A 27794-nucleotide genomic window follows, 5' to 3' on the forward strand; every position below is an offset into this window, starting at 1 on the left:
AAGGTATTTATATAATAGTGTCTATGGGGAAAAGGGTAAAAAGGGCTCTTTGGCTGGGAAGGTGGCTCAGTGGTAGAGTGCTTGCCTCATATGCATGAGGCAGGCCCTGGGTTTGATTCCTCAGAACCACATAAACAGAAAAAGCTGGACAAGTGCTAGCCTTGAGCTGCATTGCTGAGGGACAACACCCAGGCCCAGAGGTCAAGCCCCATGGCTGGCAAAAAAAAAAAAAAAAAAGAGCTCTTGAAAAAAAGAAAATAAAGAAAATAAAGTCATAAAGATTTATGACTTCAGCATTCAAGTGATGTGATTCTGTTGAGAAATGGAGGGAAACAAGATATGAGGATTTGTATTAACTGAGAGTACTCAGTTTGTATCAAGCAATTTGTAAGGTACTCCGTGTGATTATGTCATCTAGTCTTCCAGACAGTACTGTGGATTATTCTTGCCTTCATTTGGGAGATAAGATATGGGAGCAGATTTTGCCATAATTAGCTGGCCAATATGTTGCAGGGCTGTGATGCAGATTTTGCCAGCTTCCTTCAAACACTACATTGTTTTATACGTTTGCAGAATTGGAAGACCTTGTACAACTACTTAAATATAAAAATAAAAAAAACTTGGTTATATAGTAAATAATTAAGAGGAAGAATGAGAAAAGACAAATATTTGGATCTTCACTGATGGAATCCTAAAATATTATATTGGTTTAATTCCTTAGAGATACAAGTCATTTCTTTACATAACTTGGGGAAAGTTTTAGAAATTCAAAATGAATAATGATGGTAAAGTTTTTTAAAATGTTTGTTATATTTTCAATAAAACATATTTTGAGAAGTTAATAATGATAGTAAAAATGCATCATGACTGTACTTTTATTATATATTATTTAAAAAGCTACCACTATTAGTTAGGTCTTAGTAATTTCATTTTCCAATTAGTAACAGGGTTTTAAATAAATGCCTCTGCCCAGCTCAATTGTACAGCTTTGGCATGTCATGTCATCATAGCCATAGATCCAGAGGACCAGCTAGAGTATAAAAGAATGTCTGAGATGTGTTTTCAGTCACTCATTACCTTCAGTCACTCAGACACCTTCCTAATATACAGCCTACTGGCAATATATGGATAACAGGGGAATCTATTGTGATCACAGGCAAACTAAATGCTGTCAGAAACTCAACAGAGGGGGCAAGATTTACTTCTAACCTTCTCTACTTCTATAGTCATAGGCTGGGGCTCTGAAAATTAATGTCCATTTCCTGGAGTACTAACCTCATAGACAACTAAGAAAAAAAAACCTGTAGGAATTAACTACTCAGGCAAGAACTTTTTCACAGTATCACTTTTCTCAGTGAGACAACTTTATGTTAATTGATAGTATTGCTGTTGTTTCAAAGGCCCCCTTTTCTCCTGTCCAAAGAACACTGTTTAGGGCTGAGTAGGTGGCTCAGTGGTAGAGTGCTTGCCTTGCATTCATGCCCTGGGTTCAATTCCCCAGCACCACATAAGCAGAAAAAGCCAGAAGTGGCGCTGTGGCTTAAGTGGTAGAGCGCTAGTCTTGAGCTGAGAGCTAAGGGACAGTGTCCAGGCCCAGAGTTCAAGCCCCATAACTGACCAAAAAAGAAAAAAAAAACTCATAAAGAACACTGTTTAGATATAAGAATATATGAAGCTCCTATTGGTTTGTCTTTTTCTGAAAGAACTTAAATCTTGAGAAATGGCTCTTTATCATATCTTTGTTAGAGCTAGAATAAAGAAGCGCTGATCATTTCCCCTATCATACATAGGTTGATACACTGTGCTAATATTATAAGAAAACATTCTAAAATATATAACCTGAGGTTAGATTACATTAAGTCTGGAAATTGGTAACTAAAACTGAAAGCAAGAAAGAAACTAACAGAGACAAGATTCAAAGGTGAATTTTCATGGAACATTATAATAACTGCACTGGATTTCTCGTTAGAAGGGAGCAGAATCTTACGAAGACTTCATATTCCCCAGGAGGACCATATTTATACAATTAAGAATTCTTTTTTTTTTAAAAAAAGCTTTTCATTATTGCATGTGGACACATGTGGGCTGTGTAAAATACAGAGATGTGTAACACACGGTAAACAGAAAGTAATGATCTTAAACAGGCCAAATCCTTGAACTCGTCATTAATAAATGTCTCTCCTACATTCTGCTACCCCGGCTGCTGGGAGCCTGTTTTCTTCAAGTACTTCAAACACTGAAATCCAGGAACATTTATTATTTTAATCCATTACAGGCAGTGCTTGATTTAACTTTATTGGTTGTGGTGGTGGTAGTGGTTATAAGTGGGGGTATAGCAATGTTCTTTTACACATCGTTTCAAAGGGGCTTAATTATATTTTATAGTTTGAGCCAGGAATTCTACTTGTTTTTTGTCTAACAAGGTTCAAATGGAGTTCAGGTCAGTGATGAATCAGAAGAAAAAGTCAGAGATGGTTATCTATCTCTCTGATGTGAGCTCATCTCCCTCTAGAAAGACTGGGCAGGTACATCATGTTCTCTACACCCAGCTCAGAAGATTGCTCTGATAGCTCAAGTTTGTTGCTTGTTAGAAAGTTTTCATTTTTCATGTAGCCTTGAAATTAATACAGCAAGGTTGCAACCCAATGGTTACCTTCTATATCTCTGGAGTTGCTATCCTAGTTTAAAAGCTTTCTGCTGGAATATAAAATAGCTATAGTAAAGCACTAGAACTAAAAATGTACCTAAATAACTATAATCACATAACAGACATTATAAGAAATGGAAAAGCCCTCTACCACAGAAAAGTGAATATATGTCACATAATAAAAGATGTAGTAGTCAGCTGTGGCTGCACAACTGTAGCATTCAGGAGATGGAAGCACAAAAGTGAATCATGTTTGGGACCAGCCTGAGCTATGCAGTAAGAATCACTCTTTAAAAACTATATGTACATATACTATATATAATATATATTTTTATCTCCTATCCACTTTTTAGAACTTTCTATTTTGCTGTTTTTAATGTCTTGATAGTTCATCAGAATATAGAGAAAAATAATTACCAGAGGTGGAAAAAAAATCAGTAATCTACAGTAATCTAAAGGAGTTACATGTCAGTTCATCAGTAGCAACTTTGAACGTTGTTATAAAGTAATAGGAGGGAATCTAACCAGGATTAATAGTAGTACTCTGTCCTGGGATGAGGGGGTATTAGATTTCACAAATTCTAGGCCATCTGTTATGCCTGCCCACATTTTACTTTTGCAAAACCATAAACATACCTCTACCTCAGGGACTATAGAAAGGTATTAGAATTCTTCTGCTTTTCATTATCACAATATTCAGTAACTCATTTCATTGTCAAGATAATCCCTTTTTACTCTTTCTTTTGCGCTTGCCAGGTATGCCAAAATGACAAATAAAATCCCAGATGTTACAGATCCAATGAGATCTCTGCTTTTCTTTGAGTGTTAGGTTTAAGCTAGTTGGGACACAGTGTCAAAAGTGACAGGACTTTGATGCCCACACCCAATATTCATTAAGGTTTGTTAGTAATTTGTATAACTTTCTACAAGCAGTACTTCCACTTCAGTCCTTAGTGGCTGCTTAAAAGTTAAGTTTGTTCTCTGGCTTTTACTGTCAGAAATTCATTTCCAGTTGTTCAAGCACTAGAGAGATGCTATTTCTTCTAAAAAATTAACAAGCATCTTTGGGGTGTTGTAAATGGCATATTATTGCAACATATTATTTTAAGAAGTCATATCTAATTGAATGTTTTATTTCCCCCAAGGCTAATGTGCATCTCTGCAGCATCCAAAGGGTATGAGGATATCTTAAGGGATTTCCCTCAGGAAACATAGTTAACTAGGAATGAAAAGCTAGAGCTCCATTTCATATCAATTAGTGATCAGGTTTCACTTTTCAGTACATGAAAAGGAATTTTAGGTTCTTTACATTTTATTAGTCTTGAATTTGGTGCACATGAGAAGATGCATTTTATATACACAGAAAATAATGTGGCAGTGCTTTCTTTCTCTCATTTTGTTTATATACAAAGATAAGTACATCTGGATGACAGCAGCAGGGCAGTGAAAGTTACTTAAACACAGTTCTTGGGACTAAATAAAAGGAGCTCAACCTACTGCGTGGTGCCTGAATGGAAAGTCCCTGATCACCTTATGAAGAGGAGGGTCCAACTTTTCTCAAAATGGCCCAGCATTTTAGAGTTTAGGCTCTTTTCCTTTGTGTCATTAACTTTTTCATATCCGAATTCCCTCTTCCCTGTTGAGGTGGAAGTTGCCAATGTAAGTATCCCAGAGGAAGAGCAAAGCAGCTTCAGCTCAGCCATTTTGTACTCTTGTTTGCTGAAATATAAGGAGCTTTGCCTAACAGAACCATAATTTACTCTGATGAAGAGCTAAACTATTCAGTTCACTTCTTACCCTGCCTGTGGAAAGAGATGTGCCACAAACTCAGAATTTATAATTATATACTTAGGGTTTCTACAGAATAATACTTCAAATTACACTCCCCTCCCCAAATTACATTGTGGATATCATTGATGGCTCATGCTTATAATTCTACTCAGAGAAGGCAGAGATCTAAGAACCATGGTTCAAAGCCACCCTGGGAACAAAAGTCCACAAGACTCATCTCTAAATGACCACCAAAATGCCAGAAGTGGAGCTGTGGCTCAAGTGGTAGAGTACTAACTTTGAGCAAAACATCTCAGGGATCATGCCTAGGTCTTGAGTTTAAGTCTCAGAACCTAATCATAAAAAAAGAGATTTGGTAGAATGAGATGATGGAGTTAATGGATAGAAAAAGAATATCATCTACCTTAAAGTATTTCAAAATATAAGACAATTTCTAGATGAGATTCATTTTGTTATTGAAAATTCACTCACAGGATTTAATGCAATATTATATATATTAATTTAAGGATATGAGCATTACATCTACTAAAATCAGAACTTTAGGGCCATTTTACTCAGACACATGGGAAAACATAAGTATTCTAGCAGAACTATGAGTTCAGTTATTGTAAGTCACTGCTACATAAGCATCTGCAGAGTGGAGTTAAAAAAAAAAAAGAATCAAGTCCCTTAAAATGTTCAGTGTAGGGTCGCAAAATAATACAGGAAGCTTAGAAGAACTGGAGGATTTTTTTTGTTAGTGGAAAACATTTAACTATTTCATTTTGTTTCACATTATGGAATCAGGTATTCTTTTAACCATTTCAGTAAATAATTTGTAAATATTTAGTTTAAAAAATTAATAAGCTGGGTGCTGTGACTCTTGCTTATAATCCTAGCTACTCAGAAGGCTAAGATCTGAGGATTTCAGTTCAATAGGCAGGATTTGGCAGTAAAGTCCGTGAGACTCTTCGCTCCAATAAACTACCAAAAAGCTGGAAATAGAGCTGTGGCTCAGGTGGTAGTGTTAGCCTTGAGAAAAAGTCAGGAGCCCTACCCAGGCTGAGTTCAAGCCCCAGGACTGGCACATATATACAAAAATATTAGTTAGTAAACATGAAAACATTTCAGATTATTTAAATGTATTGAAAATGTTTAGAGAAAAACATTAATGTTCTTGTTCATTACTTTGTTATTCCCTTTATTACATTTCTTAAATTTCCATAAGCTTATGAAAGTTTAGATGATAAAAATATAATCCTTAGGCAAGCTCACAGTATTTTTTTGTACCTTTGACAAGTGAGAGAACATGCCTGTAACACAGTCCCAGTGGAGTTTCTCTAAATATTACTTAGCACATAGGATTCCTCTAGCATTACAAATCTATTTCAGCCCCTAAATTAACATTCATCTGGAAAGGACCATTTTTCCCTGTTTATATAACATTGTCACATAAAGAGTGTTAAAAAAATATTTCACTAAAAATAGCTTGCGTAAGTTAGGGATTAGAGTAGTTTCTGCTGCTATAATTGTTCCTTTGTAGTTTTTTCCATGATGTTTTTTGCACAGTGTTTTTGACTATGTTTATTAAAGTCAGCACATCAAAAAGGATCAAAGAGAAAGTGAGTGAGAACCAAAGAAACCCCAACTGTGTTGTCTCATTGGGGAGCTATGCAGATTTGAATAAACAAGTGCAAATTGTTGAGGTTTTAATGAAAATTTTTCTACAATTATTTTATCTTAAGTCATTCTATACAATAACATCTGTATAGCAGATGGCTATACTGTACCAAAGCAATGCTCCCTTTTCTTTCTCTGTTTAATAGTACATCTGAGATGACTACTTTTGTCACTGTGCTCAATTTGGTCCAGCAAATAATTTGAAAAGTGCAGCTGTTGCAGATGGCCACAATAGTTATATAAACTGTAAAATCAAAGACACAGTTAAGTATTTCTGTATTAGATTCAGCCTATAAAAATCTGACATTAACCGCATCGAGCTCAAAGACGTACTATAAAAATTTGGTTGAATGCAGAATGATGTTATTTGAAAACTACAATACGAAATATGACTACTGGTAAAAGGGTTTTGTGTATGTGGACTGGTGTTGGATATTTTAAAATCACTTATCAAAATTGTACCTATACCTGAATACATATACAACTGCCTATGTTTTATACAATCTGTAAAGTATGTAATTTTAAGATACTTAACTACATAATGAAAATTAACATCTGAAGCTTACATTCATTTTTATTTAAAAATAGCTTAAAAGCTATGTAAGCCAGTACCAGTGGCTCAGATCTGTAATCCTAGCTACTCAGGAGGCTGAGGGTTTGAAGCCATCCTGGGCAGGAAAGTCTGAGACTTTCATCTCAAATTAACCACCACAAAGCTGGAAGTGGAGCTGTGGCTCAGGTGATAAGAGTATTAACTGAGCAAAAAAGCTCAGGGATTGTGTCCAGGCTTTGAGTTCAAGCCCCAGGACTAGCACACGCACACAAATGCATATGAACACAAAGCTACATAATAATCTCTTACCGTAATTTTCCTAGAAACCAGTCTTCAGTAATAACTAGAACTTGATACAATCCTATTTGACTTAATTATGTAACTACTTTGCTAATTTTATCTTCTAAGATGTTTTGGGCATGCTGTCACATAAAGTGGAAATGTAGAAAAATATCTGGTATTTGTAATGGTCTCATAATAAAATTTTTCCTATTAAATGGTTGACTTCAATTTTTATTTAATGTAATACAAACTTTAGAATGTTTGCTGAATACTTCTCAGAAGGGTTATACCAAGTATGTCTTAGTCAAAGCTATAGTTTTTTATTTTTGTGTTTAACTAGACATAGAACATAACTGTATAAGAAAAAAAAAGGCATGTAGTCTTTCTAGTATGAAGAAAAGTTACAAAAAACGAATAGAAGGAATCTAAAAAGTTTGTCTGGCTCAATGCCAGAGAAAGATTTTAAATTATATTTTAGATGAAAACATTTAGCAAGGGTAGTCACCAATAGAAGTTTATAAAATATGAGTAGAAAATAAATTTTAAAGCAATGAGGATAAAAGAAAAGGCCTTTGAATATAGTTTGCTTAAGTTCTTCCACTTTGAGCTCTACTTAGGGCACTCTCTATGCTCTCATTAAGGTACAAGGAAAAGGCACAGGAGCCAGCTCAATGCTGCCTAAGCTGCAGTTTATTCCTGGATATTTAGTAGATTCTGCAGTGTATTTCTGCAGTGTATTTTGGTATTTAATGTTTTTCAGGTCCCAGGAACCTTATATTTTTCAGTTCAAACTTTAAAGACGATAAAAAACTACAGAGCTTTTTAGCTGGCTTGGTCACAAATATTTCTGGTGAGAAAGAAATAAATCATCTATGCTTGGCTTAAAATTAATACTTCTCAACTATAAAGCATTTTCTTTTATCTCTTAAACTACTGTACCCAAATTGACTTTATGAAATGAAATTATATAGACTCCAGCTGCCCCTTATTTACTTGTTGGTAAGCAACTAAACTGCACATAATTTTAGCGTTTTATCCCCTGCACTACCTCTTTTCCTTCATGTATTTCCCTGTACAAATTAAAGTGGAAAAGATGGTTTGCTTTTACCACTTTTATTTTTAGAGCAAAATTTCTGGCATTTTCCTGTCACTTTTACAGTAGCAGTTGCTATGATTGAAAACTTTTATTTATTTATTTTTATTTATTTATTTTTTGTCGGTTGTGGGGCTTGAAGTCTGGGCTTGGGCGCTATCCCTTAGCTCTTCAGCTCAAGGTGAGTGCTCTACTGCTTGAGCCACAGGGCCACTTCCTGATTGAAAACTTTTATTTGCCACCTGTGTTGCCCTTTTCTGCCCTTCCTCCCATTCCTTATGCCCACCTTTTCTGACAGTGTAAAAGAAGTGCCTAACAACTTACGAGTACCAGAAGAGAAAAATGTAGATGTCACTACCAGTTAGCTTCTAACCTTTCCACCCATCAATGACATTCAGTTACAGCTGGCTAGGCCTCTTTTCTGGGCTAGGTACAGAAGCACAGTTTTTTTTCCTTGCCAGGTGTTACTAACTGATAAAATGCTTCAATGGCATTCTTGCAGAGTTGAACTTTGGCTTCTGTTACACTTGATATAGCATATCTGCCACCCCAGCAATTTTTCTTTTTTAAATAAATTGTTACCAGTTATTTAATGCAGTGTATCAGAAGCACCTGTAGGGCTTACTGAAATACACACTGCTGGGCTCTATGCCCAGAGTCTGACTCTTTCAGCTGGGGTAGGGTATAAGAATACGTATTACCAGTGAAGTCCCAGGTGAAACTGCTGTGGATACTGAGATCTCACTTTGAAAACTACTGTTCTAATGAGTCACAAAAACCTGAAACACAAAAGTGTAGCTATGGCTCAAGTGGTAAAGCGTTCACCTTGAGCTTAAGAGCTCAGGGTCTGCACCCAGGCTGAGTCCAAGCCCCATGACTGACAAAAAACAAACAAACAAAAGCCCTGAATCACCTTTGTTCCACAATAGCACCTTGAGATAAAAAGAAGTTAGGAACTGAAAGTTATCAAGACACTGGTAGGAATATGCCTCAAGAGGTGGATAGAAGCATTTTAGAAGGGCACTGAAATAATAGGCTCAAAGGACTTGTTACAAAACTATCTGTGCCATAAGGTCACAAACCAGAAACACCCCCATCTCTAATGGCTTTTAAAACCTTTCATTTCTCTTTAACATAAATCTTCAAAATAATACATTTTTCAGATGTTTAGCAACATCTGAAAAATAGATATTGCTTTGTCTTTCTCCTTTATCCTCAGCCCTACCCCTTCCTTTCCTTATCTGTAACTTACCAGGCGCTTTTTGTGCTGCTCTGACATTAAGGCTTCCACTGAGGTTGGATAGGGATGCTAACAGACATGGTTTATCAGCATGGGGGACAGTTTCCATAGAGACCACAATTTGAGTAGTGTGGACAGAAATTTTTTGAAAGCAGGAAATTGTATTCCACATGTTTTCTTGAAATGAAATCTTCTCTATTCCATAACCATGAATTTTAGGTGTAGACAATTTTCCACGGCAACATTTGGATACTGGATGCTCCTCTTTGTTCAATGTAGTATCTGACACAATTGAGGTCTCTTCACTAGGTGCAAAGCTGTGTGCATTTCTTATCTTCTTCAAAAACTGATTTATCTGATCCAGTTTGGTAAAACTTAGGTTTGCTTTCAAAGGCTTTGATACATCCAAGTTGATGTCAGCTATAAAAACAAAAAAGGCAGGTAAATTACCCGAGTGTTCTTTTAAGATATGCATTCTGATGCCAGAATGTTGTATTTCTTTTACTAACTATTCTTTCCATGTAGTTACTTGAAGAAACGTTCTCTTTGGATCCATCAGGCTACATCACTGTGATTGTTCCTAATACATGGAGTGCTGCACACAGATATCAAGGCCATCAAGGCCATCATTTCCACTTTTGCTTCTGCCCTCACACCTTAGGCAAAATGAAGCAGACATTACAGTTTTTACTGTTACTTACCCGAAACTGGCATTCTCTCTCCAATAGAAAAAAAAAAAAAGGACTTCTATTACTGGATAGAACAATGTTTGAAAAAAATACAGGTCTCCATTAACCTTGATCCATCTGACTGAAGTATACTCCCTTATTATTCTCTAGTCAAGTTTATGCACAGAATGTTTGCTTCTACCTTGTGACCTGCTGCTAACCTCCTTTGTCAACTTTTGCCATCATTCTGCATTGACAGAGTAGAAACATCTCATTCAATTTAACAGAAAATTATTAAAACCTACAGTTTTATTTTTAATGTATCATGTATCAGAGGTTGTTATTATTGTTCTTTAAACTGACATTATTTCTGTTTTAATTTTTATATTTCATTTTATGTCATCATTTTGTAAACGTTACCTATAAGATATTAGACTACAAGTGTCATAAAGGCTAGGCATGTCATACATTTTTATAACTAGTACCTAGAACACAGAGTGTATCCCATACCTACATGTCCAATAAAAGTTGGTGCTTAATAGAACCTAACAAATATTCATTTCATTGGAGATAAAAGCCTTATGGACTTTTTGGATAAGGTTGGCTTTGAACCTCTATCCTCAGACCTAAGCCTCCTGAATAGCTAGGATTACAAGCCTGAGACACAGCACCATTAGTTCCCTGTAACTAAACGTATATTTAATACTGAAAAAGAAAAAATGAATACAAAAGTCTGTCGACCTTTCTGCTGAACTCCTATGGAATTATGAAATCCATTCATCCAAAACAATCCATTAACTCCTTTTATATATTCTGTTTCTCCCTCTCTCAGTTAATGGTTCTTTTATGGACCACATGCTCATGTCAGCAATCTGACTTTGACTCACTGAATTACCTTTTTCCCTGTCCAATACAAACATGAATATGTTTTGTCAATTTTACCTCCATGAATCCCATTTCCTTTTCTCCTATATTCCAGCCACTCCTTGTTTTCTCCTCTTCTAAGTTTTGGATATTGTTCAGCTATTACAAGGTCTTGCATTTATCTGCAGCCATTGCCTACCTCATCAGAACCCACTTCCCCCAACCAATTTATATGATACCACCAAGTTTGCTCATGTACTTAATGAACTCTTTTTGTGTCTAACTTCTAATCCTCAAGATATTACATTCTCTGTAAGAAATTAGTTCACATGTATCCCTATTTAAACAATTTGTTTTTCCCCTTCCCCTCCACTGAGATGTACAAGTCGTTATGTCAAAAATGAACTTTACAACTTTGGTGGTGGGGGTAGGGGGAGGTGGGGAGGATTGGGGGGGCGGGGGGGGAGGATGGGAAGGGGAAACAAAGAAGGAGGCTACAATGCTTGATAAGAAATGTACTCATTATCTTGCCCATGTAATTGTAATCCCTCTGTACAGTATTTTCCACAATAAAAAAAAAAAGAAATTAGCTCACAGCTTAGTCTCCTTGGGGGCTGGAAAGTAGAAAATCAGAGTTGAAATACAAGGCAATATTGCAATACTAGGTATTCCTTTCTAAAATATCAAGTCTGCCAAGAACTGGAATCGCATGCCAGAATGAGAAAGTCCACAAATTAAAAGTTCTAGCCTTGAGCACAAAAGCTGAGAGTGCTAAGGCCCTCAGTTCAAGCTCTAATGCTAATACACACACACACACATATTCTTTGTTGGTATATAAATGACACTAAAATGTATAATCACTGTCACATATGACATCAATAAATCTGCAAGGCTACTAAACATTAAATAATTATTACATGTTATATATTTATTATATGTTTATATATATATATAAAATTTGCTGGGAATTTTTGGTCACACTGGTGACACACTTTTTGGTCACCAAATCTCTGCTTCCAGATTCCTGTTGCTTAATTGGAGATGAGAGTCTCTTGTTCTTAAGCCTTAACTCCCAGACCTCAACCTACTGATTAGCTAGGATTATATCTGTGAGCCACTGGTACCCAATTTGTACCAGACACTTTTAGTAACCAGTATCAATAGACTTTCCATCCTTGAACTAGCTAGGCACTCTTTTTTTAGTAAAAAAAAAAAATCAGAGCTTTAGCCAGGAGCCGGTGGCTAACATTTGTAATCGTAGCTACTCAGGAGGCTGAGATCTGAGGATTGCGGTTCAAAGCCAGCCCGGACAGGGAAAGTCCGTGAGACTCTTACCTCCAATAAACCCCCAGAAAACCAAAGTGGCGCTGTGGCTCAAACAGTAGAACGCTCACCTTGAGCTGAAGAGCTGAGGGACAGCGCCCAAGCCCAGAGTTCAAGTGCCATGACCGACCCACACCCCCCCCCCCCCAAAAAAAAAAATTAGACCTTTCATTTGAATATTTTTCAGTCTCATAGTACAGGAAATTATTCTTAGAAACAACAAAAAAAGTGTAACAAAAGTTTGCCCTCCCTTTTTTGTGCCAGTCATGGGGCTTGAACTCAGGGCTTGGGGACTTGAACTCAGGGACTGGGTCTGTCTCTGAGCTTTCTAGCTTAAGGTTAACACTCTACCACTTGAGTCGCATCTCCATTTCTGGCTTTTTGGTAGTTAATTGGAGGTAAGAGTTGAGGACTGTCCTTCTTAGGCTGGCTTTGTTTCTTGATCCTCAGAACTCAGCTTCCTGAATAGGTAGCATTACAGGTGGGAACCACCAGTGCCTGGCTAAGTTTGGCATTTTTAAACACAGAAAATAAAAATTGGGCAATTTACATTTTTGGACCATCATAGTTTAACAAGTTGATGAAACACAGTAACTGTCATTAAAATAAAAATACTAAAGAAATAGACTATGATTTTTTTCCATAGGGACACAATGAAAATTATATAGAATAATGCTTTACAACAACTAAAAACACACTGGAAAAAAAACTCAAGCATCAATTATTAATGTGGGTTTCATTCCAATTATTGTCAGACTCTTGTATATAAGAGTTTTATTTTTTCCAAGTCTTTCCATTTCCTAACAAATGAGGTAATTCTTTCTGATGGAGGCATAGTATTCCATTTTATATATATATGTTCATGCCACATTTCCTTGATCCATTCATCTACTGAGGGGCATCTGGGTTGGTTCCATGGTAAATAATGTTGCAATAAACATAGTTGTGCTGGTAGCTTTAGTATGGTCTTGTTTTTGATCATTTGGGTAAATGCCCAAAAGTGGGATTGCTGGGTCATAGGAGAGCTCAAGTGGAGTCTTGAGGAACCTCCATACTACTTTCCAAAGTGGCTGAACAAGTTTACATGCCCACCAACAATGCAGTAGAGTTCCCTTCTGGCCACATCCCCTCCAGTATCTGTTATGTGAAGTAAGCCAGGCCCAAAGAAATATAGTTCCCATGGTTTCCCTTATTTTCAATAACTAGTATATGTCTGGGACAAGCAGAAAAGGTCAGATAAGATGATATTAAGCGAAATGAACCCGAAGATAGGGACCTAAGTGGTTTTTTTCTTTCTTGCTATTGTTTCTAACCTATTTATAAGGTACCATGTGATTTTTTTTGTTGCTTTGTAAGTCCCTCCCCCACAGTATAACCCCTGTTTTCACTGTATTTGATGTTGCTATAATTTGGGAAGGGGAAGGGAAAAATAAAATGTTTAAATAGGGATACAGGTTGACCCACTGCAACAATGAGATCTATAAGACACTATGTTGAAAAATGAACTTTACAATTGAGGCGGGGCAGGGAGAGGGGAGTGTAGTTGAGGAGGTGGGAGGGAAGGGATGGTAGGGAAAAAAACAAAGGAGGAGGCAACAATGCTTGATAAGAAATGTACACATTACCTTTCTCATGTAACCCCTCTGTACAGTATTTTCACAATAAAAAACTTATTAAAAAAGAGTTTTAATGTTTTATAAGTCTGCAATGAATTTAATAAATGGACTATTTTCAAAGTTCAGATTTTAGAAATATGCAGTAATTGAGACTCTCCCAGCTGAGTCATATTTTCTGCCAGATCTAATTTCTTACCATCCCTGGAACATATTCTGTATCTTTACGTTACCAAGTAAACCCATGACTGTCAATTGTTAGATTCTAATTACCCTTCAAAACTTTATGAACAGCTACCAGGAAATAGAATGATGGAACAACTATTGAGTTAAAAGGAGATTAGACAAACACAAATTATAGTTATTTTTATGCTTCCATCACCCTAGAAGGTGACTTAAAAGTGAAAAGAAAAGAATCATTTTGCAATAATGAAATCAGAGAGGGAACTTAAGCCCCAGAGGTGATTCCCCTAAGTTTATGTTAATATACACCTTGTAGGGGACCAAACATCAGTTGGAAAACTTTCTTGAAAACTGTTCCAGCTATTTTCTTATTTAAAATGTTCCGACTTTATTTGACCCATTAGTCATCATATTACTTACATTATGATGTATTATGAAATCTTTTACCAAAAACCCAATGGGTTCAATATGGCTTCATCTCAAATCATAACTTATGAAAGAAAACTTTTTGTTAAGTGTTTCTTCCTTTGGAAGTTTGTTTTCAAAAGACATTTTTTTAAAAAGGCCAGGAAGGCCTACTATGAAAATATTCAGTGTTTACATGCATAGCTATGTACAGACACAAAAATGGTAGGATTTTCACTCCTTACCTTAGAGAGGTAAATGCAAAGAGAACAAATCTACAAGTGAATTTGATTTTCCAGATTATAATAACTTCAATAAAAATTTTTGTCCTAAGATCATAATCCATTTTTCTCTTTGGAATTCAGACTTTTGTTACAGTATCCAAGGAAAGGTATTCATGACAAAGAACCATGAAGAATGAGTATTCTTGGGTGTAAGGGGGAAAACCTATAAAGCTGCCAAAGCAATGAGATTGGCATGTTTTGGGGAAGACATGGCATGTTAAGACATCAGTAGTGACAGATGAGTGCCTTAATTAAGGTATACCAAGGGGAACCGCATATGTTCTGTCTGGTGTGCTGTGAGGAAATGGACACATACTATTTCATATACTGTGAGGATGCACTGGCTATATGCTGTCCTATGTGCCATGACGAGGAACTGGATACAGGCTATCCAATAAACTGTGAGAAGAAACTGGATACATGCTGTCCCATACATTGTAAGGAAGAAGAGAGTATGTCCTGTGTGCTGTGAGGAAGGATTACATGCATGGTGCTAGGGGGCAATTCAATGATATGGATAGACCAACACAAGCTTTGACCTGCCAGTAGAAATTCACAATGCTTGTTAATGAGACCTGGAATTACCACTACTAGCAAAATCACTCAATACACATCTGATCAAATACTTACTTTGTAACATTGTTTTTCTAAAAGTATATGTTATAATTTTAGAATTACATTAATTTTTTATATCAATATATTTCAATATTTCAATTTCTAGTTCACTAGACTCCCAAATGAGGTCTCTATTCTGGGTAATGACTATATGAGACCAAATAAAATCCCATGTCCAATACTTTTGGCAGATTTTAAAAACTGTATTCTTAAAACTCTTTTCTTTTCTGGTACTGGAAATTGAGCCCAGGTTGTTGTACTTTGCTAGGCAAGCACTCTGCCACTGAGCTATATCTTGGCCAAGTGGCAGATTTTTGGTGCCTATGGCTTTTGTTTTGCTATTTCAATGGTGAAATATATTCATACTTGGAGACAATGGATATAATTTTGGAAAGGGCCAAATATTGTTTTGAGAAGGTTAGTGAAAAATGGTATTAAAAAAGTGAAGAGATAAACGTGAACAGATTAAACAGAAATGAAAAAAATATCGCTGAAGGAAATGGTATTTAGGCTAAGGAATTTAATAACAGATTTAAGAGTGGACAGAGAAAAGGGAAGAAAGAATTCCAGACTTAAGAAGTAACCAGAGTAGGGGGCTGGGAAGGTGGCTCAGTGGTAGAGTGCTTGCCTTGCATGCCAGAGGCCCTGGGTTCGATTCCTCAGCACCACATAAGCAAAAAGAAAAAAGCCGGAAGTGGCGCTGTGGCTCAAGTGGTAGAGCTCTAGCCTTGAGCTGAAGAGCTGAGGGACAGCGCCCAGGACCAGAGTTCAGACCCCACGACTGGACCCCCCCCCCCCCAAAAAAAAAGAAGTAACCAGAGTAAATCTGCAGAGAAGCCAAATTACAGAGGCTCTCATTGCCAACAATAAGCAAACTGAGCATTATTAAAAATATAATTAGTTTTAAATAATACTAAACAACATCAATTAACTGGCCACTATTAGGATATACTAGAAAACTATGCCATTTTTGAAAGCATGTAAATAAAGGAAAATAAGCCTTTATCATCTTTTGGGTGTAAAATCTTCAATGAATTTGGGCATTGAGCGTCAATAGCTTATAAGACCATAGCATAACATGCTCAGATACTACGTGCCTCCTGATGAAACACAAAACTTCTTAGAAAACTGCTTTGCTCTAAAAAGGAAAAAACAAAACAAAACAAAACAAACTTGAATCGGATTCAGCCAAAAACCAATCTATTTGTTGCAAATATTGAGGGCAAGGCACCAAGGAAAGTGTTTTCTTGATGAATGGAGGGAAATGGGTGGTCACGATTCATAAGTTAAGCAGAAGAGTCTAATATTGCAGGGTCATGGGATACAGTTGTTAAGAAAAAAAAAGAATCTAGTTAGGGCTATCAGTAAACAGAATGAGGAAGCAATGAAGGAATACATCATCTACACAAGGGAGGTAGTAACCATATGGAGGACTTCTTCAAAGGCAAAACTGAAAGGACTGAATATAAGGGAGAATTAATCAGAGATGTTGTTATAGAATACGCCCCCTATCACTAACAGTTTTAAAGTTTGAACACTGGGCTGAAAGCTAGCTCAATGGCAGAGCACATGGGTGGCATGCACAAAGCTCTGAGTTCAATTCTCAGAACTAAAAAGGAAAAGAAGTGAGCATTATAGGAAGAGAATGAGTGAACAAGATGAAAGAAAAAAAATGGTCTAATTTAAGGAAACTGACATAGAGAGTAAGTCAAAACTATAGCTAGACATTTGGAAATTGTTAGCATAAAAGAGATGGCTGAGGCTACAGTACGGAGATAAGACTAGAAGGCTCCCTACTGTGCCCTTGGGAAGGGCAGGGTTAGAGTATTAGGGGAAAAAGGAGCAGCATGCAAGAGCAGAAGTTTGGAGAAGCCAGTTAACATTCTTTTTCTATTTCACCTTAACCTATCCCATATTCCTAGAAAGCTATCCCCCTACTCATTCTCATTCTTTTTTTTTTTGGGGGGGGGGGGGGTCTGGTCCTGGGGCCTGAACTCTGGGCCTGGGTGCTGTCCCTCAGCTCTTCAGCTCAAAGCTAGCACTCTACCTTTGAGTCACAGCGCCACTTCCGGCTTTTTTTTTTCTGCTTATGTGGTGCTGAGGAATCGAACCCAGGGCCTCATGCATGCAAGGCAAGCACTCTACCACTGAGCCACCTTCCCAGCCCCCTCATTCTCATTCTTTTCTGTAGAGGAAAGAATTCTTCTGTCAGAATTTGGCTCTATGAAGAAGTAAAATGTCTAAGTAACTACTGCTCAACAAGGTTCACTAGTGCTGACCCTTTTTACCTCGCCACTCTGACTAGCTGCTATGATGTTCGGCTTTCTATTAAGACAAGTAACAGAGAAGTATTGTCCCCTGGAGGTATCACTGTTTGCTATACCATTAAAGAAGATTTAAGCCCCTTCATTTTATAGTGTGAGTAAGTAATTAATACAGCTTACTGATTCGGAAAGAAAAGTTGGTGTTAGAATAAGGCTGTTTTCTGAATGGAGTTTATTTAAAAAAAAAAAAAAATCAATGTGCCAAATATCATCCTTTTTTCTTTCATTTCTTCCTGTAAGACAAGTTAGGGTTGAAAAACCCAAGCTGAAATAACAAAAGCTTTCTTGTATTTTAAATACTTTGTCCATTTCAACATCAAATTTACTGTTTCATTTGGATACACCACAGAGAAAATAAACTATGATAATACAATGCTGACAGGAAAGTGAAACCCATAAATCTTAGGAATAAGATGTAACATTGATCAAGAGGCACTATATTCATAGACTGCTTTGGTGAATGACAACTACTTAAAGATAATAAAAATAAAAAAAAACTTAGAAAGTGTAAAAGTCAAGGTTCTTACAGTTTTATTAACTAGTTTTTAAATGTAGATGATAACAGACTGATAAGGCTGAAAAACTGGATTAACATAGAGGCAAGTCTCAAGTATGGCCTAATTTTCTTTTAAAAAGGTAAAAAAGTATCAGGTCATTGCTAACAGAAATAATTTTAATTGGGCTGGGAAGGTGGCTCAGTGGTAGAGCGCTTGCCTTGCATGCCTGAGGCCCTGGGTTCGATTCCTCAGTACTACATAAGCAAAAAGAAAAGCCGGAAGTGGCGCTGTGGCTCAAGTGGTAGAGCGCTAGCCTTGAGCTGAAGAGCTGAAGGACAGTGTCCAGGCCCAGAGTACAGGCCCCACGACCGGACCCAAAAAAAAAAAAAAAAGAAATAATTTTAATTTAGCTTAAGATCTTTTCTTTCATTTTGAATCTTCTTGCCTTTAAGGAGTTGGTGCTGTGGCTAAAATGATAGCATGTTATCCTTGAGCAAAAAAGCTCAGGTCCAGCACGAGGCCCTGAGTTCAAGCTCCATGACTGGTGGGAGGGTGGGGAAAAAGGGGGAAGGAATTTTGGGCTGGGAATGTGGCTTAGCAGTAGAGTGCTTGCCTAGCATATGAAGCCCTGGGTTTGATTCCTCAGTACCACATAAACAAAAAAAGCCATAAGTGGTGCTATGGCTCAAGAGATAGAGCACTAGCCTTGAGCAAAAGCAGCTCAGGGACAATGTCCAGGCCCTGTGTTCAAGCTCAGACTGGCAAAAATAAAATAAAATAAAAATAAAAAATAAAAATATTAACTAGACATTGATGACTACAACAATCCTATGGTTTATATATCCAATCCTAGGATTATATAATCCTAGCTTCTTAGGAGGCTGAGATTGTTGAAATCTTTGTTCTAAGACTAGCCTGGGCAGAACAAAGTTCAAGAGACTTCCTGTTCTCAGTGAGAGCTGAAAACAGAAAACCTAACAGGTGGATTTGCACAGGCACACACCTGGGCAGGAAGCAAGACTCAAAATAATAAGCAAAAACCAGGACCGAAGGTGTGGCTTAGCAATGAATGCATGGTTAGCAAGTATGAGGGCCTGACTTCAAACCCCAGGACCACCATTAAAAATACAAAACAACAACAACAAAAAATCCTCTTTATTTTCCTTCTCTGGAAAATGTTAGAAGTCTACTTGGGTTAATTTTCTCAGTTATTTTAATTCCCTTGAATTAATCACCTTTAAAATACATCTAAATTACTTCCAACTAAGTTAAAATTTAATAATAATAAGACTTTATCAAGGTAAACATTTAAAATTATACATATGATATAAACAACTTAAAATTCATATCTTATATCCATATATACAACTAAATGGCATTATTGTAACTAAGAAATCTTTTAGTATTGTATAGCATATTTTCATTCAAATCAAAGAGGCTTGTAGAACGCCAATAATTTTGGATTGGAGTTAAAATCATTGTAATACACAAAACAGTAAGTTAATATTAAATATTAAAAATGCTCAAAATGGAAATATAACCAATTAAATTTAAATTGATTATTAAAACTAAAATGAAATAAAACCAGAAATGAAACCAGTCCAAAGTTAAAATAAATTTAGGACAATAAAAAAACTATATGGTGAATAATTTAAACAAGATGGGACTAAAGTCATTTTAAATTTATGAGAAAAGAACATCAGTGGATATGTATTTCAACTACAGACACTATGTACTTTAAAATAAATGTAGAACTGCATTTGTAACTGTTGGGATAAGCATGTTATTTAAATTATATAATCAATGAAGTATCGAAATCAATAATTTATAATAAAACAGAAATGACTTGGGAATCTTATCCTAACTTAATACTTTTTTTCATTGCGGTCATTTAAATGTCATCTCATGGCGAGGATGAAATAGTTCAACTTTTTTGTCCATAAGGACAATGAGAAAACAAAAGATCAGGGAATAAAAATGTTTTTGCAAATGACCCCCAGTTAATTAGAAAAATCTGTACCCTTACCAGTTCTTATGTGTCAGCTCTCATTAAAAAAAAAAAAAATCATTTCAAAGAAAGCCTATAGTTAACAAAACTTTAAACTGGGATCAAGTGAGCGTATTCCTACATTTCTATATGATGTCATACCAAACATTTCACAGCTGAACCTGAATTTACAAGAAGTATGAATGATTTTTCAATAGAAGAGGTATCTGATCTAATTTTTTTCTCTGTAGGCTAACTGTGCTGGGAACAGGTGGCCCTGCTTTCAATTATGGAGGGTCTAGCATGCCAGTGTGAGGCCTGGATTAGTTCACCTTCTCACGGGGAATTTTCCTCGGTTGGGAATGGATTTATTATGGCTTCACACATGGAATAGAGCTCATGTCAGCTGAGGGCAGTGACACATCATATGATTCAAATTAACCTGCTGCGGACTGTTCCGCAGGGCTTAAATTGTGTATTAAAATGACGACATTTTAAAAACAGCTTGAAAGAAACCAGGATTGCTGAACTGCAATGGTTCCAATTTGTTCCAACTAATCTATCACCTGCTGGAGATATTATTCTAGTGGGTTTCTAGTAGCTGCTGTTTTCCAGGTTTTTCCAAGCCACTGACCTTGCTAATGGGTAGAATTGTTGCCTCCCAAGGCCGGAGGTGGGGGATGGGAGAGCTTTGACGGTGGTTTTTGTGTAGAAGTCAGAACTTAAATTTGCTTAAGGTACTACTAAATGAACAGAGGAAATAAAGAATATTCAAGAATTGTTTTTGAATTGAATTTTTTTCCTAGTCAAATGCTAACATGCAGCATTGCTGCTAAAGAGAAGTTTGTTTGTTTTTAAAAGAAAACATCCTCTAAAATATTAATCTGAAAGGCTAAATTCAAGACCTTTTACACACACATCTTTTTATAGAAAGTTTAAGATTAGACAGGGATAACCACTATTTTCTCTTCTTTTCGGGTCGTAAGTTTTATTGTTACTTTAATCTAAATTCACGAGCATGAAAAGAACAGATGGAAATACAGAACTTTAGGAGAGCTAGCAATAAGACAGTCTTTGGGGATGATAAATAGATGTGCATACAGATTAAAAAACTAATAGCAGAAAAGACCTTACTACTACCACTTGATGAAAACGTAGCATAAAAACCAGAAGTTTCATTTATAGCAGGAACTGAGCTCTGTTACTCTAGCCTCAGAATAAATTGTCTCCTAGCATCCTATTACCTAGAACCTGGAAAAACAATTCTGAGTTGCCAAAAATACAAAATAATAAATTCATATGTCAAAAAATATTTCAGTGTGTCTTGTTATTCTCATTTAACCAACCTTGTTATTTGTTATAGCTTTTTAATTTCTAAATTAATATGAGATGACAACATGGTGATGTGGTAAGAAGACGTAATTATTCTGTGGAATAGTATCTACTCTGTACTGTGCCAGACAAATTGTTTACAGTAGACAAAAGTTTCCTTTTGTCTAAAAGCAATTTTTGAACTGATTCAAAGCTGTTGGATTGGTGTTTCAGAAAAAGTTTCCACAGAGCTAATATATCACTTAAAATTAATACATCCTCAAATTCAAAGAACATAAAAGTAATGTTGGTTGAATTGTTTTGAAGAACTTCATTCACTCATTATACAACATGTTTGATTTTCCAGAAAAAAAAGCACCACTCTAAAAACCACTCATCTTTGTGTTATTCTCTTCGTCTCCTGTTCCCTTGAATATCTGCAGTTTGGCCATCAAAGATTGTGACTGATATTCTTAGAAAAATTATATATAATAGAAGTAATATATATGTGTATATTTGTTCATAATCTTTTACAAAAAAATTTAGTAAAAGTCATGTAAAACCTTGTTACAAATAGACTAATAGAATACACTTCACCTGTGAGCTTGTTAGAAATATACTTTTAATAACTCTATGTTCTAGAGTTATTAAAATCATCATTTGCATTTTAACATACTTCACTAAAATCCTTCAAATGCAGACTCAATGAGAGAAGCACTGATAAATAATGACTTCAACTCAATTATTTAAATGTTTGAATTTTACAATTCATCCCCAATCTCCTGAAATCTAGCCTCCCCAAACAAGATAAAGTTAAGCTTCTTGATATTATTATTATGTAACTATTTTAATCGTTCAAAGTAGTTACACCATGGGAATTCACCCCTGCACTTGAGGGTGATGTAAAGAATTGGATAAATGGGAAGGGAGAGTGATGGAAGGTTTGAAACAAAGCAAGACGAATTGTATTCAAAATAGACATTTTGAACTGACACCTCTTTTTAATACAATATAGAGACAAGAAAAAAATTTCTTAAAAGTTTGACTTTCCAAGTATACTATCACTACTACTGAATGATAGGAAATCAGAAATGGTATATATGTAATTCCTAATTCTGAAAAGTATCCTAAGAAACACATAAAAGCAATTACTTAAAAATCATATTTCTACTAGTCATATTGATTGCTATAATTAAATGCTTCTCATTCAAATACTGATATTGTCTTAAATTTCCGTTTCCTTGGTTGGCTTGAAAATACAGTGCTTAATCTTCATTGGCTTGTAAATCTCATCCTTAAGTAATCAATGAAGTATAAACTAAAAGACAATAGCCTAGGCACACTGAAAGAATGCCAAAGGATTAAAACAACAACAACAACAACAACAACAACCCCCAAAACCTCCCAACAACCCCCAAAATGAAAAGTAAACTTAGGCAGGCTCCAGTGGCTCACACCTGTAATTCTAGCTATTCAGGAGGCTGAATTTAAGGATGGAGGTTCTAATACAGCCAGGGCAGGAAAGTCCATGACATTCTTATCTCCAATTAATCAGAAAAAAAGCCAGAAGTGGAACCGGGGTTCAAGTGGTAGAGTGCCATCCTTGAACAAAAAAGGTGAGATAGACTGCCCAGGGAGAGTTCAAGACCTAGGGCTCTCACACTCACATCTCTTGCACATACAAATAAATAAATCACTAAGTTGATTAATAGAAAAGATAGAAAAAATTAGTTTCCAATCACCTTTTCTTCAATTGATAACCAATTTTGTCAGATTAGAGGTAATTTTTCATGCATATCCATTTGTGTTTTGATTTCTATCCTGGACACTCTGAAAAGAATATACTTTGAGAAACCAAATGAATTATTCATTTTTGGCAATAATGTCAAAAACCACTAACAGACACCATATACATGTTCATACAGTCCCACAGAAAAATACATACTTTTGAATGATGGCTTTCTTACCTGGACCATTAAGGAAGTCTTTAATTTGTAGAGTTACAAGGGAAGGTGGAATACCACTTTTGCTGTCTATTTCTCCAGGCACTGTCTGCAACCACACAGTACTGTAATCAAGGGCTTCAGGCAGAGTCTTCCCAGGATCTGAAGCAACAAAATGAAAATTAAAAACAGAGCTTACATTACCAACAACTAATTTTGGTGTTTGAGCCTGAGTTGGTCAACAAGAGAAAAACTGGTTAATTATATGGAACCATTATAGTTTCATTTATTTGTACATACAAGTACACAAGTCTTGTACTAAAAAAAGATAAGCCATATCTGAATGAGGGATGATGAAAGTCTGTTTTCCAGAGTAAGCCAAAGAGGAAAAGACATTACAAGTCTAAACCCACATAATATGAATAAAGGAAAAAAATGTGTACTCTGAGCTACTTACAGATTAATGGCTGAACTGGGGGTGGGGGAGGCGGCAAGAGTGGTGAGGATTGAACTCTTGGCTTCATGCTTGTTAGGCAGGTATTCTACCACTTGAGTCATAATTCTAGTTCCTTTTTGCCTTGGTTATTTCAGTGTATGGTCTTGCTTTATGCTTGGGTTGCCCGTGGTTGTAGTTTTCCTACTTGCGATTCCTTAGGTGTACACCATTGTGTCCAGCCATTGGATGAGATATAATACTGAGAATGTTTTGTACAGGCTGGCCTCAAACTGTGATCTCCCCATCTCTACCTCCTAACTGCATAGGCCTAATAGGTGAATATTAAAAAATAATGTGATACTGGAAACAAATTAAGGGAAACATAGGGGAAGATTTGTCAGCTGAGGAAAAGGTACGTGTTTAAAGATGCATATTAGTACCACTTAAGGGTTATTTAATCTATTTCAGAGTTTTACTAATATGGCATCTACTTCTTACTACTAAGCTTTGGAAGTTAACTTCAGTAGCTTTCTGTAACATATTTTAATGATAAAAGTTGGTTAACCTTTTAGTACCTTCAATTATAACAAAATTCAGTTTTTAGTTTTTACTTTTTTCTGTTACACACACACTTTTGGTTAATAAGTATTTTTAATATTTTGTCTAATGGTGAGAATAATTTGCTTTTAATGCTTAGAAATAATAGTATTTACTAAAATAGCTCCTTAAAATAATTGCTACATATTGGCATATAATGTAGTAGGCTTCAAAAAAAACTTCTAAAAACAGTTTTTCTTGAGTTTCATGATTGTTTTACTCTCTGTGTTTTAATGGTTTTCAAATGTCAATTTTATAGGGATGTTCTTGCCATGAAGTCCATCTATTTCTTTTTCAGTCTATTTTTAATGTGTTATTTATTTTAGGTTTTATTGACTGGACTGCTTTCAAGGATAGCATTTACATACAGTGTATAATATTCAACATATGGTTGTATACTATTACTGTCATATGTGAACTGGGCATATAAATTCTGGCTGGAATTTGTATTTCTTGACCTTATCATGTGATCCTCATGAAATTTGGCACATATGAACCTTTATGTGATTTCAAAGAAAATATTGAAAGCAATTGATTGTGACGTGAGATCTATGTGGTAAAGATCAAACACTTATGACATTCTTCCCTTTTTACATGATCAGTGAATTTAAGCTGTGAGATTATGCATAGTAGACCTGTTACACAGAAACTCTACACTATTTTGTCTTTGAAATACAATGGCCAGTACCTGCAAAAGGATGATAGAAATCTGTTGTTGGTAGTTCAATACACAGCACGGGGGAGTTATCTAACCCATCAGGTTCTAAGTGTCTAGTTAGGGTCTCACACATTTAGATATCATCAAAAGCAATTTTATCAACTAAATGAAACTTGAGAAGACATGAAGTTTTATGAGAAGACATGAAATTTCATTTTGAAGAGAAATTTATTGCAAGAAAATAATTATTTTATAGGGAAAAAGGTAGTATAAGTAACAATGAACAAAGATGAATTAAAAATGAACAGAGAAAATTAAAGTTGATGTAAAAACATGAACATGATGCATAAAAATTTGGCAAGTAAACTTAGAATAAGTGCAACAAAATAACAGGACTGGCATATTTCAACTTGTATAAAGAGGACTGAGAAAAATTGCCAGTAGTGGAACGTGTGTGTGTGTGTGTGCACAGGCACACATAAACATATACAAATTATAGATATGTAATCTATTTTCCATACTTATCTAGGATAAAGATTCTAAGTAGAGCAGTGCCTACTATGGGACTGTAAGAACATTAACTATCACATTATACATAATCAACAACAACAATAATTAGACCATTTAAAACAATATAATCACATTAAATTTCTGTCAATGGACACTATGAATAAAAGGTCAAATAAAAATGCAAAATTGCAACTGTATGACTGATAATAAAAGATATCATTAGGGGCTGGGAAGGTGGCTCAGTGGTAGAGTGCCTGCCTTGCATGCATGACTCTGGGTTCGATTCCTCAGCACCACATAAGCAAAAAGAAAAAAAAGCTGGAAGTGGTGCTGTGGCTCAAGTGGGTAGAGTGCTATCTTTGAGCTGAAGAGCTGAGGGACAGTGCCCAGGCCCAGAGTTCAGGCCCCACGACCGGACCAAAAAAAAAAATATCATTAATGCATACAAAGCTCACAGAACCAATACAGCAGATACCATAAGACTAAGATGGACAATTTTACCTGTAAGACAAAGTCTAAAAAATTTTGCAATGTCTATTCTCTAACAGTGGGTAATTTTGGAGAGTAATTTTATAACCACAGGACAAATTTTAAATGTGTGCATCATTTTGTCTATTAAATTAACTTCTAGGAATTTATTCCAAATACAAAATCAGATAATGTAAACTATCTTTCTCTTTCTCTGTAGAATTATTCTTTTTCTACTGGATTCTCTTACTACTTTATAGGAGCAAGCATTTCCTCTTGCTATTCTAGTTGAACTGTATTGTAATGCCTTTTGCATGTATACTTTTTATGAATGTGAAAAGGTGTATTTGCTTTCACTTTATAAATTTATTACTATGTAATTATATATTCTGGTATTCCTTCCCTCTTTCCTTTTCCTGCCTGCTAAATGATAACAAAAATCATTTTCCCTCCCTCTTAACTTTCCTTTCCTGCTTTTCTGGTGATACCAGGGATTCAATTTAAGTGCTAAGCCTTCTGCCTCTTGAGCTATGCCTCAGTGCTTGCTGTTGGTTTTGAGATAAGGTCATGTGCTTCTGCCCAAAGTAGGCTGTAGTTTAGACTGAAAACCTCCTGATCTCCACCTCCCAAATTTGAAAAGGAATGTATTTAATAGTTATTTTTCCTGGCAGTTCCAATTTTTTATTCTTGTTCTTGCTGCTTGTTGTTGTAGTAGGTGCAAGTAACTACTGTCTTTCCTAATGATAACCTTGTCTTATGTGTCTGTTGAAATAAGGGCAATCTGAAATATTAAGTTCTATTATAACCCCTAAATTTTCTTTACAGTGGAAAATGCTTGTAAACTTGTGCTACTGAAAAAAAAAAAGACTAAATTATCCTCTTGAATAACTGTACTTCATTTTTTATTTGTTTTGGAGCTGTCTCCAAAGTGAACTCTTAAGACTCAAGTAATCCTCTCTCAACCTCCAGAGAAGCTGGAACATACCACCCCACCCAACTTAACTATTTCTCTATTCAGCAAGCAGGTAGCCTATCCCTCTGCTCTTGGCATTCGCCTCTCACTGTATTAATCAGATCTTGTTGCTACTTGTAATGCTCGGTAACCAACATCTTGCTCATTATTATCTAATCTGGAACTATGCCATGTTTTAATTACAAATCTTTTATGTGAATGCTAATAATATTGATATCTATCTATCTATCTATCTATCTATCTATCTATCTATCTATCTATCTATCTGTCAAACAATGGGTGTTTTCCTAAATTATCATTTGGTAGATCCAAATTTTATTAACTTGTTTTGGAGTCATTGCCTTGACTGAATTTTCTCTCTGATAATAGCACATGATTAAAATCATATATTTGTGTTATAAAATACTATAGATTGTCTCAATATTTACTTATGCCTCCATTGTATCACTTCCACCAAGTCCAGGGGATTGTGAGTTTTTTGTCAGTCGTGGGGCTTGAACTATGGGCCTGGGCACTGTCCCTCAGCTCTTCAGCTCAAGGCACGGTGCCATTTCAGGTTTTCTGGTGGTTAATTGGAGATAAGAGTCTCATGGACTTTCTTGTCTGGGCTGGCTTTGAACTGTGATCCTCAGATCTCAGCCTCCTTAGTAGCTAGGATTACAGGCATGAGCTACCAGCGCCTGGCTGTGAGTTTTTGAAAGAAGTAACAGGTTATATATTTTTGTTATCATTTTTTCTTTTCCTTTTTTTTTTTTTTCTTGTGCTGAACTTAGGTCTGGGCCTGGGCACTGTCCCTGAACTTGTGCCCAAGGCTAGTGCTCTAATAGCTCTACTTCTGTTTTTCTGGTGGTTAATTGGAGATAAGAGTCT

The 27794-nt window shown here is 35.8% G+C and overlaps 1 protein-coding gene across 2 annotated transcripts in view; it reads right to left on the bottom strand.

Moving 5' to 3' along the window:
* Positions 1–27794, bottom strand: part of Vps13b (vacuolar protein sorting 13 homolog B) — a 505216-nt gene that overhangs the window by 133016 nt on the left and 344406 nt on the right. For both annotated transcript variants that reach the window (XM_042673185.1, XM_042673186.1), the window contains exons 35-36: positions 23307–23444; positions 9278–9685 (exon numbers count right to left, since the gene is read on the bottom strand). In XM_042673185.1, coding sequence (XP_042529119.1) covers positions 9278–9685; positions 23307–23444 — 546 coding nt within the window. The remainder of the gene's footprint in view (positions 1–9277; positions 9686–23306; positions 23445–27794) is intronic.

This window comes from Dipodomys spectabilis, unplaced genomic scaffold (genome assembly GCF_019054845.1).
Source record: "Dipodomys spectabilis isolate Male_0828 unplaced genomic scaffold, ASM1905484v1 ptg000783l, whole genome shotgun sequence".
In the NCBI taxonomy this organism is placed as follows: domain Eukaryota; kingdom Metazoa; phylum Chordata; class Mammalia; order Rodentia; family Heteromyidae; genus Dipodomys; species Dipodomys spectabilis.